This window comes from Nannospalax galili, unplaced genomic scaffold, assembly GCF_000622305.1.
Source record: "Nannospalax galili isolate Female #2095 unplaced genomic scaffold, S.galili_v1.0 scaffold390, whole genome shotgun sequence".
Lineage (NCBI taxonomy): Eukaryota > Metazoa > Chordata > Mammalia > Rodentia > Spalacidae > Nannospalax > Nannospalax galili.
Genome location: NW_008330777.1, coordinates 4,178,113 through 4,190,907, shown reverse-complemented (window position 1 = coordinate 4,190,907; position 12,795 = coordinate 4,178,113). Strand labels below are relative to the sequence as shown.

Sequence of the window (12,795 nt, the reverse complement as noted above, 5' to 3'; positions counted from 1 at the left end):
TTTTTGTCTTTTTGAGACAGGGTCTCTCTGTAGCCCCAGCTGGTCTGGAACACCTTTTGACAATAGTTTCAGAACATACATTGGAGAATGTATGCTCTGAATGGTGCTGGAAAACTGGATAGTTATATTCAGAAGAAGGAAACTAGAGTCCCCTGTCTTACCTGTACAAAAGTCAATTCAAATGAATTAATGAACTTAATGTAGGACCTGAAACTCTGGAAAACTGTTAAAGAAAAACATGCTAGGAGATAGGCAGAAGCAAGGAATTTCTGAAAAAGGCTATAATAGATCAAGAAATAACAAGAAAAATTGACAAACTGGATTATATGCAATTAAGAAGCTTCTTCACAAAAAGAAAACAATCAGTTGAAGAGATAGTCTATGGAATGGTAAAAGTCTTTGCCCACTATACATATGATAGAGGACTAGACTAGAACACAGACAAAACAAAAATTAAAAAGAAAATAATGAAATAATTAAAATTAAACAACATAATCAATAAGTGTGTTAATGAAATGAAGTGTTCTCAAAAGATGAAGTGCAAATGGCTAATTATGAAAAAATATTCAACATCCTTGGCCATCAGAGAAATGCAAATTGTTACATCAGGGGCTGGAGAGATAACTCAGTGGTTAAGAACTCTGGTTGCTCTTGTAGAAGATCCAGGTTCGAATCCCAGCACCCACATGGCAGCTAACAACCATCTGTAGCTCCAGTTCTAGAGCATCCAACACCTTCTGACCTCTGCAGGCATTGCATGACAGAGGTGCACTTCTATACATGTAGGAAATACACTCATACATTAATACACATAAAATATAAATCAATCAACACAGAAATAATCTTTAAAAATTATTGCATCAAGATTCTAGCTCATCCCATTCAGAATGGCTATCATTAAGAAAACAAATAGCCAACTGGGCATGGTGGCACCTGCCTTTAGACACACCACATGAGAGGCCAAGGCAGGTGGATCTTTGTGAAACTGAGGCAAGCCTGGTCTACATAGTGAGTTCCAGGTCAGTTGGGCTGTAGGGAGATCCTGTCTCAAAAAGCCTGAAAAAAGCAAATGGCAAAAAATGATGACAAAAATGTGGACAAAAGGGAACCTCTATAGATGCTGACAGGGATGTAAACAGATCAAGGCATGGTGATCACAGCATGAGAGTTCCTCAAAAAACTAAAAATAGAACTGCCATATGATACAAGTTCACCACTTCTGCTTATATAACTGAAGAGACTCTAAGTCAACATACTGAAGAGGTACTCGCAGATTCATGTTTACTGCAGCACAGCACTGTTCACTGTAGCCAAATTACAGAATCAGCCTAAATGTCCATCAACAGATGAGTAGAGAAAATGTGAGATACACATACACACACACACACACACACACACACACACACATGAGTTCTATTCAGTCATAAAGAAGAATGAAATAATGTTATTTGTTGGAAAATGGATACAACTGGAGATCTTCATCTTGGCTTTCTTATTCAAATGCATTAATGACCTTAATGCAGGACATGAAACTCTGAACTTTTTTTAAAGCATATGAATACATATGATTCTCTTATTTATGGATCCAATAGACACTTAGAACCACTTACACACACACACACACACACACACACACACACACGCACATGCACAAACAAGTACACACATACACGATGTAAAAGCAGAAGGGGTACTGAAAGAGAAAAGTAGACTAGAAGGGGTTAGGAGAGTATCAGGGGTCAAAATTGCCTTTATGAAACCTGGCATTGTGTACAATGAATATACATCAATAAAAAACAAATTTTATGAAAAAAAGAAAAATTGATTCCAAGATCACTTATTGAAGTAAATGCAAAGACAATTTAAAATCTTGATTTGTTTTGTTTGATTTTATTTTTTTACACCACTAGCAAAGAAGTTAGGAATGGGTTGAGCAGTATTTGAGAAGAACATCCACCTTGGGTTATATGGACTCCCTCTTTTCAGGGAACATTATTTAACTTTACACACACTACATCTAAGATGTAGTGGACCCCTTTCCTTTCCCATCCACACTGAGCACATCCACTCCAGAATCAGAGTTTCCATGTTTGTGCCCCTTTCATGGATGAGCTTCTCTGAATCTGCAGACTCATAAATTCATTATCATCCTGTGGTTTCTGCATTTTTTAATTCACCAATTATAATTTCATGTATTTATTGAGTAAAATGTGATGCTGTAGGTATACAGTGTGAAATAAGTAAAGATGATGAGCATAGTCATTATCTCACATACTTACCACTTTTCTAGGAAGAAAACAGTTCATACTATCATCAAATTTCAAAAGTGGCCCTTTTCTTCCCAAGCATTAAAAGCTACTAGTCCACAAACCCTTTGATGAACTTGTTAAAAGTGAGAATTTCATCAAAAGGAAAGGAAGGATTGTGATGGTTCTATGGTGTCAACACTGGACTGAGAAAGGAGGTACAATTTCTCTTCTATTTTCTTTTTATTGCTGTGATTAAAAACACTGACCAAAACACCACTGACGAAAACCAACTTGGGGAGGAAAGGGTTTATTTGGTGTACAGCACAGTTCATCATCAAGGGAAGCCAACGCAGGAACCTGGAGCACAGACCATAGAAGAACATTGCTTTCTGACTTACTCCTCTAGTCTGGGCTCAACTTGCTTTCTTATACAATGCCCATGGGTGGCACTGAACACAGTGGATTGGGACCTCCAACATCACTCAACAATCAAGAAATTAACCCACAGACATGGCCACAGGCCAATCCAACTGAGACAATTCCTCAATTGAGGTTCCCACTAACAAGTTGACAACTAAAGCTATCCAGCATAAAAGATGAGCAAAAGGAGATGTGAGCTGGGCTTCCTTTGAAACTTAGATTTGTAGAGGGAAAGTTATTTTTTATGTAATCACAAAAATGTCAAGCCCCACATACATTTTGAGTGTTTGTTTTCACAGTGAGAAAAATGTTAAATGCTTGGAAATCATGTATCTCTTCATGTAAATTCTCCAAACATAGAGCAATATATTTCCTAGTTTGACCAAACCCTTCCTGACTTACTAGAAATTATTGCAGCACAGTGTCTTCACGATAGTTTCAATGAATGATGTTGACAGAGTAATAAACGTGCCTCTCTGTGATTTGCTTTTCCTTGATAGGTGCCAGAGCTTTTGCTTCTTCTTTAACAATCCTTCTGCAAAGCATTTTGAAATTTCAAAAAGCAGAATAATAAGGGCCATTAAGATAATTATAGCATTGTGCTGCTGAAAAAAATAATGCCACACTTTTATGCTTTTGTGAATTGTTTTCAATGTAGAAAAAGTATATAATGCAGGGTTTCATTTTATTCTTCCTTGTAAGAAGAGTTATTTAGATTAAAAGATGACAAAAGTGGGCTGCAAGGCTTCTATTGCCATTACATTTCTATTATTATTAACCGGTCTCAGTGTTAGCTCTATTCTTTATATTAAATCAGAAATGTCAAGAAATATATTATATAGTCTATTTCATAACATCCTGTTATGCTGACATAAATCTGAAACAATACCAACGTTAACAGTGGTGCATCTAAAATTCCCACTCCTTATCTACTTCAAATTAATGATTAGGTTTGGAAATAATGCCACAGAGTTGCTAAGCAACATAGTAAGTAACAATTACAAAGCTGGATGGAAAGGTCAATATCAACGTATTACATGGGTTCTTTATTCTCTCTGTTCTGAAAGCTCTGATAGATAATAATCCTCCAAATGATCCCAAAACTTGAATAAGCAGCACCTTTATAGTAGTATAGTATTGTGTTTGCCATGCTAGTGTCAGCACCTGTCACATATCAGTCCCAACCCCCTTCAAGGGTAATCTTCTGACACAAAGTCCCTACTAATAGGCAGCCTACTACAAATCAGCAAATAAATAAAGCAAGGTCTGTATCTGCAAAGTATTACAAAAACACAGCAACAGTGAATTTCATGGAACCAACATACGAACCTGTATGATGGAATTTTAAGAATCCCAGAGAAGAAAGGCACAAAAGAGGGTAGTGGTGGTCAGAGACCAAGGACCAGAATTCAGTAAAATTACAAAAAAGGCAAGTACGACTTCAAGAACAAAAGAGGATAAAAATTTAAAATGTCAAGTGGCTAAGGTCCTTGCTGTATCAACATAAGAGCCTGAATTCAACCCCAGAACCCTGTAACAAAGCACGCAGTGTGTGCTATTTATTATTGTAATGCTGAAGAAGCAGAGACAAGTGTATTGTGCTCACTGGTTGGCCAGGTTAGCCACATTTTTGAGCTTCAGGTTTAGTGAGAGGCCCTGTCTCAAAAAATATGGTAGAGAAAGATTGAAGAAGACACCTAACATCTGTCTCCAGCCTCTACATACCTGCATGTATACATACACGTGTGTACACAAAAACCACATAAACACACAAATTTAAATTGAATTTTGTATCTAGGTAATTATTGTTTTTTCCTTGTGATTTTATGTGAATTTTGTGATTATGTGAAAATTAACTTTACCCCCACTTTACCCCCTCAGATGAAGCCAGGCCACTTTTGCTGGTATACAAAATTGTACCCTCAGTTTCCCAATCTGGGGCTAATATCACAAAAGCACACAAGAAATACTGGCGTGAAAATTTTTGCAAGGTTTAGAAATTTCAGATTAATCAAATTAGAAAGGCTCTCAGAGGGTTGAGGGCAGCAGTAAACATTTGAAATATCAGCTAAAAAGAATGTTTTTAGCTAAAAACCTAATCTAGAAGAAATTACAAAAAGAAGCCTACCAGCAGCTGGGGCTTGCTATATAATCTTAGAAGTAGTTTGACTCTGCAATCCTGAAGCTAAACTAATACACTTCCTGTTTTTGTTGAAAACATCCAGTACCCTCTTTTTCCATGTTTATAGCATGGGTTGGGATGCTGTAGGTTTTGGTCTTTGACATTTATTTCTTTCATATTTCTTTTCTACTTAAATCACATCTTGCTCCACAAAATACAGTTCTGATCTTTTTCTTAAAATTTGTCTCAAGACAGTTAAAAAAGAACATGTTATGACTTCTGTGCTATTGGCATAAAAAACAAACATCTTAAAAATAAATACAGTGATAGAGTATTTGAATTGTTGAAGTCTAACAAGTACTTACTCAGTAAAGTTATGGCAAGTATAATGTACTTAGAACTTAGTTGTATCAAGCACAGACAATCAAGTGATAAGAAAAAAGAACCTAATTTGATTCAATGGCGAAGTCAAAGAATATATGGCTTTAAAACAAAGCTAAGTTTTAATTTTTTAAAGCACAGTTGAGAAATAAAAGTGAAGTTTTTATGAATTAAATTAATGGATCCTCCTCAGAGTGAAAATAAAAAACCACCACAGTAAGTTTCACCAGGTGAAAAGTATTACAACTCACAAAGATAAAGCCTGTGTTTGCAATCAATACAAAGAGGAAGGAAAGCTGGCTGATAGTAAGGAACAGTTCAACCTGCTCTTCAGAGGTGACCCGACACCAGACAGCAGCAGAGCAATGAGGGGTACTGGCTGCCATCCTTCCATCTCAAGGAAGGGCTGGTTTTCCAGAAGGAAATGGAATGTATGGCAGATAGAGTGAGCAAAATAAAACACTGCCATTAAAAAATGGAAACTGGGTAGAGGCTGTGATCTCAGCAGACCACCAGAGAGTGCCTGTTCCAGCGTCCCTCTGGCATAAGGCCTGAGAACATAGGAGACTGCCTGAGAGCACCTGGATCCTGCGCCCACTTGGTGGTGAGCTTCCCCTAATTATGCATTACTCAACCCCCTAAGTGGGATTGTGTGAGGCCCCTCCCAAGGCCCAAAGGCAGACCTGGCTTTGGTAAGATAAGGCTGAGATCTTAGCAGACAGCCTGAGAGGGTGGGTTCTGACTACCATCTGTATACTGTGATCCCAGCAGACCACCAGAGAGTGCCTGTTCTGGCTTCCCTCAGGCAAAGAGGCTGAAAACTCAGTAGACCAACTGAGAGTGCCAAAATCAGCCTCCCCCACCCCTTGGGAACTTCCCAAATTTTGCTCTGAGTTCCTGCTAGTCAGGGTCCAAACTTAAGAAGGAAGCCTGAGTGTACCTTACTGGAACCTGAACTGGGCTTCTGTGGGTGCTCCTGGGAGCTGATCTGAAGCCATCAGTTCCCTCCAAAATAAAACCTGAGAGAACCTGGAACCTGGACCACCCAGCTTTACATAACGAATAAGGAAAGGACCAAGTCACACCAATAATGCAAACAGAAGCATACTTCAACTTATATCAGAATCACAAGCCACAAAAGAAATTAACATGCCAAAATCACAACAAAAGAATAATAAAATGGAAAGCCAAAACACTATGTCCCCACCAAACTCCACCAATCCTGTAGAAGAGTTCTGCAAGGAGAACCCCCTGGAGACAACCTAGGACACAGAATTTAAAAAAAAAAAATAGTCATAAACATGATCAAGGAATTCAACGAATTTAAAGAACACACAAACAAACAAATCAAAGAACTAAAAGAAGATAGGGATGAACTACTGAATGAATTCACAAAACGCATAGAAACATTGAAGAACACTCAGGAAGAAATGAAGAAGGAAGTGCAAAACTCAATAAGCCAACTTGAAACAACAGGGGAAAGCTTCACCACTAGAATGAATGAAATGGAAAACAGAATATCAACCCTGGAGGATAAAGTTAAAGAATTGGACAATTCAAGGAAAGATTATGAAAAAAATTAAAAAACTCAATAATGGAATATGCAAAAGATATTGGACAAAAAGGCCAAATGTGCAGATCATAGGTATAGAGGAAGGAGAAGAAAATCAGGTTAATGGCATTGACCAGATCTTAAACAAGATTGTAGAAGAGAATTTCCCAAAATTAAGAAAAGACATGCCCATACAAACACAGGAAGCACATAGAACACCAAATAGGATCAGAGAAGAAACTCCTCACAACATATCATAGTAAAAACACTAAGTGTACAAAAAAAAGAGAGAGAATACTGAAAACAGCAAAAGAAAAACAAGTCACATATAAAGGAAAGCCCATCAGAATTACAGCTGACTTATCAATGCAAACTATGAAAACCAGAAGAGCCTGGACCAAGGTATTTCCGGTTCTAAATGACAATAGATGCCAATGCAGAACATTTTACCAAGCAAAAATGTCTATTATACTTGAGGGGGAAAGAAAAATCTTCCATGACATGGAAAGCTTGAAAGAATACACATCCACAGAACCAGCCCTTCAAAGAATACTTGAAGCAATACAAAGAGAGGAGAAAGGTACAATTATACTCCAGGGGCAATGAAAGAAAAATAAATAAAGGTATAATTGAGGAAACATAAAATTAGACAAAGAACACAAACAACAATCAAAATGATGGCAACCAATACACATCTTTCAATAATAACCTTAAATATCAATGGACTGAACTCCCCAGTCAAAAGCAAATGACACGGGCTTAGCAAATGGATTAAGAAACAAAAATCCATCTCTTTGCTGTCTGCAAGAAACTCATCTCACCTTCAAGGACAGGCACTAACTTAAGGTAAAAGGATGGAAAAGAATATTCCAAGCAAATGGCATTAAGAAACAAGCAGGGGTTGCATTCAAAAAACTAAGAAGCAAGAAACCAAATGACCCAATTAAAAGATGAGCTAAAGATCTAAACAGAGTTCTCAAAGGAAGAAATAAAGATGGCTAAGAAACAGCTCAAAAAGTATTCAACATCGTTAGTAATTAGGGAAATGCAAATCAAAACCACCCTAAGGTATCACCTTACCCCAATCAGGCTGGCTAGGATCTAAAGAACAAATGATAGCATATGCTAGCAAGGATTTGGAGAAAGGGGAAAGATCATTCACTGTTGGTGGGATTGCAAACTCGTGCAAGCTCTATGGAAAACAGTGTGGCGAACTCTTAAAAAACTAAAAATGAGCCTATCTTATGACCCGGTTATACCACTCCTTGGCATATATCAAGAGGACTCATCCTATTATAGAGACATTTGTACAACCATGTTTGTTGCTGTTCTTTTCAAAATAGCTAAGAGATGGAAGCAACCTAAGTGCCCCTCAACTGATGAGTGGTTAACAAAAATGTGGTATACTTACACAATTGAGTTCTATTCAGCAGTAAAGAAAGATGAAATAATGAAATTTGCAGGTAAATGGATGGATCTAGAAACTGTTATACTGAGTGAAGTAACACAGACTCAGTAAAACAAACAACATATGTTCTCCCTCATATATGGATCCTAGCACCAAATCCTTTTAAATTCCAAGTCCTTTTAACAAGATGATGCTATATAGCAGTCCCTTCTGCATGAAATAATTACCATCATCACGGCTTCAGCTGACCCTGATTGCTAAACATTGTGACAATTGGACTTGTTGGTGGTTGTGCTCATTCATTAAAAGAGGGCCAAGCAGGGTCATTGGACACTCACCAGATTATCCAGCCACTCTTCCCAGCCAACTGTATGTAATTTGGCCCTAATCACACATGGCCTCCTTGATCTGGGGAGGGCTAAAGTATACAATCTGGAGAAGGCTAGGAAGAGAAGTCAAGACCCATGCTGGGTAAAGGCTTTCCAGTGTGCATACCCTCAGATCATACATGCACCTCAGCAACCCCTCAGTTATCTCAAAGACTTTGAGAGGGAACTGATGCTGATTCTAACCACTCCAACAGCTATCAAAATACCTGAAAGCAAATCCTGTATCCATCATTCTAGTGTCCAGCCTTAGCAGACAAAAGAAAAATGAGGAGGAACCCAATAGAGGGATGCTTTTTGAAGCCCTTGTAAAGAAATTCCATTGGACTCTCATATGAACATTTGAAAATTGCCATGTTCTGACTTTTTTCTAGTTCCCTGTCTAAAATTTATAATGCTAATTACTTTTGCCTTTACTTCTCCCTCACATCTCCTAGTCACGATTCAAGGACTTTCTTATCCCCCTAGAGGTAAGAGTTATGTAGTTTGGGAGTCTTTTAGATAGACCCACTGAAGGGGTACTAAAATTGCCTCATCCTCCATGCCTGTTCAGCATGGAAGAAACCAGAGCAGTCTGTGTCCTGATTCCCTTTTGGCAATTTGGGTAACCTCTTCAGAGGATGGTGTGATAAGAATAGGAGGTAGGAACTGGCTAGGCAGTTAGGGTGAAAAACCCCAAAGAAAAGTAGCCAGTTTTGTGGCTAAAAGTCAAAACGTCCTTGGGCCTCTCAGCAACATACTCTCTGTTCCAAAGGCCAAAAACGTCGAAAGTATTTAGGGAGCTTGTATCTAATCCTTGAAAGATTTTAGGAATACCTCTTCAGAGGGGGGAATGTTAAAGTAGCCAAAAACTCCATAAAAATTAATAAATAATAAATCAAAGAATAAAAACAAATAAATAAATAAATAAATAAATAGTCACACTTAAGACCCTACTGCAGCCTATTTGGAAAGAGAATCCATACTTTAACAGCATCCCCAGGTGATATGCATGCACAGAGTTTTATGAGTACTGTTATGTATACTTCATGTTGAAAGAGGGTATATGCATTTATCACAAACATTGGCTTCTACAACTAGAAACACACGAGTTTAAACATTTTGCCTCCACCAGTAGTAGAAACTAGTGGAGACTGTAGAAAACTTCAAATAAATGAATTTACAGCTTTCTAGTTCAATCATAACTATATCTCTAAGAGAAACCTAAAATAACTATAATATATTATACTAATGAAAATTATATACAATTCAATTGCACATATATAAAATAAGAATAGAAATATCTCAATTTTTGCATGTTAACTATTAAGAACAATAGGGCATAAGAACAAGTCAAATCAAACAAGTTGGAGAAAACAAGTAATTGCACTCATAGAATGTACATTTGTTACTGTACCTTTCCTTATTCTGCAAAAGTCAAACCAATATACACATACCCAAAAATATAAAGTAGATTTGCCATCCTCCATAATTATAAGATACCAAATCAATCACCATGTATTTTGTCTATAAGAAACTTAAAATCATTCCCTAAGAACAGCCTCCTTTATTAATGGTACTTATGATTGTACTTATTATGGTACTTACAGAGCAACCACCAACAGAGACGTTCAGTCGCTTAACATGTAAGCGAAATCTTTGCTAAAGTAGACTTTTTAATTTACTTCTTATTTTGTAGAAATTTTCATAATGAAGATGATATTCCACTTTCTTGACATAGGCTTATAGAACAGGATCACATGAAACATCAAATGGCAAAACAGCTGTACCCAGAACAATGCATTCATCATGTCTACTAGTTGGAGAAAAGGCTTTCATTTTGGTTGCTCTTGTGTGACTCCATTGGAAAGCTTATGTGTTTCATTTAGAAATTTAATTATGAGATTAGTAGTAACTAAATAATATTCCAAATACATTAGACATATATGCAAAATTTTAAAGTTTTCTCACTTCTCAGATATATAAATTCTGGAATTTGTCAAGACATATCATCAAAACAGCATTTCTAGAATTGAGACTAATCTTTGTTATAATCATAAGAATAAGTAATCAAATGTATAGTTTAATATGTCACATGCATATTCATCAAACTAAACTAACACAATAGTTGATACGCATTGAGCAGTTTCTGTATAATCAAGCACTACCTTCGTATTTTAAATATATTTATCTAACTGAGCTTCAGAACTACCTGTGGACTTCTGTGCAGGCATTATGTTCATTTCATAGATGAGGGAAAAGGCACATAAAGCTAAAGAATAAGTTTGCCTTCTACATACAATGAAACTTAAGATGAGTCTGAAACTGAAGAAATTAATTTGAAATGACCATGCCTTTCCTAAGTTTAACTAATGATATATGAATGTGATGTGCCACAGACCAACATTTTGTTTCGTTTTTCATGTTGCCTGTATGCAAGTTCAAATAAAAAAGTGAGTAACTGTGACCAACCTTTATCAAAAAAACTTGGCAATCACTGATGTAGTCATATTCCAACCCATCAAAAGAATGATAATGCCGGTCCCCATATACTGTGCACACTGCAGGGCATGGATAATACGTGCAATTGAACATCCCCCGTCGACAAACACTATTAAAAAAATAACATGAGTTGCCTTATGGAGAACTTAGTTCTAAATAGCATTTTTCAAATGACATAAACATTTGTACTCATAAGCATTCACTGAATTAATAATCCTTAGAGATACTGCCAATTCATTCTGATAATGCCTACTAATATTGACAAACTGTTTACCACTTCACTGATAGTATCAGACACCAAAATCAAGCCTGCATCACAGAAAATAGATGATCAAATGAAAACTGGACATAGATCTACTAGCAGCCAGAAGAGCACAATCTATCTCCTTCATTTAAGTCAATCAAAAAACCTTCCACAAGACTTTAAAATATTTATGAACATTTTAAGGAAATTATACCATAAATTTTACTTTATGGTACAATTTTTACTTCCAGACAATAAATCTTCCATTAAATGTGGTGTTCTCAGTGCTGGAAAGATGGCTCAGCAGTTAAGAGGACTGGTGGCTCTTGCAGAGGACCTGAGTTTGGTTCCCAGCACTGACACGACAGCTAACAACTGTCTGTGACTCCAGTTACAGGGGATCTGCTGCAGCTCTTCTGGCCTCCACAGGCATTGCACAACACAGGTGCCCTTACATACATGCAGGCAGTACACTCATACACATAAAATAAAAATAAATTTAAAAATTTTAAGAATGTAAGGTCTTCCTTTTGAAATACAGAACATTTGCTTATAATTTTGTAATTTTTACTATTAAATTGCCAAACTGTCCTATTTCATACTTTTCTTCTAGGATAAACAAATATGCATTAAAAAGGTAGAGTCCCCTACAGATAGTAGTTCTATAACTCCTGGATCCCTTTCACACCAGATATACTCAAGCTTGATTTGTTTTTCTTAATCATATATATCAAGTAAAGTCAACAAAGAAATTTCATAACACAATTGCTGGGGAAGACTATGGAATGGATGGGTCTCGTTACCACGTGTAACACGGTGTAGAAATGGCCTCTCCGGAGAGGTACTCCCAGTCTTTCCAGATGCATGGACAGCTCTCAGGAACATAGCACTTTCCCTTGTGCTCTGCCATTCTTCCAAATGAAAAAGGCAGTTATGATTAGCAAAGTCTGCCAATTTCAGGCATGTTTTCAAGTCTATAAATTTATCATATTCCATACTATCTTCTACATTGGAAATTGAATCATCTTTTTTTTCCACATTATTTCTTGCATATCACAATATTAACTAAATGCCAAGCAAACAATTAGATGTGATTTGACCATTTTGTTATTTACATAATACAGTAAAAATGAAACAGAAGCATAAATTTCCAAGAAAATGAGTTATTCTAGAAATAATAGACAAATAGGAAATAAGTATCCCTAGTCATCACTATTTGCCACTAAAAGGGTCTGTGATGTCTAACAATATTTGATGAAATAGTAAATTATGAAATCAATAATATTTTCTGGTACAGGATTTAGAGAATAATAAAAATTTGTTTATAATGGCTAAGAGATAAAATCATGACAGTTTTGTTTTGGGGTGTTTTGAAATGAAAATAGTCATATCAAGTATTTCACATTCTTTTTTATTACCATATCATTTTGAAGGTTAGTTTGCTTTGAAGTGTTACTTCCTTAAAAGATTACCCCATAAAAATACCTAAAATTATCAATTACTATAAAAATTTCAATATATATATTGAGCAGTAATATAATTAAACTCATAA

The 12,795-nt window shown here is 36.4% G+C and overlaps 1 protein-coding gene across 1 annotated transcript in view; it reads right to left on the bottom strand.

The window, feature by feature from the left end:
• Otogl (otogelin like) overlaps positions 1–12,795 on the bottom strand; it is a 168,859-nt gene that overhangs the window by 90,815 nt on the left and 65,249 nt on the right. The window contains exons 24-25 of the mRNA XM_029555761.1: positions 12,047–12,154; positions 10,970–11,108 (exon numbers count right to left, since the gene is read on the bottom strand). Coding sequence (XP_029411621.1) covers positions 10,970–11,108; positions 12,047–12,154 — 247 coding nt within the window. The remainder of the gene's footprint in view (positions 1–10,969; positions 11,109–12,046; positions 12,155–12,795) is intronic.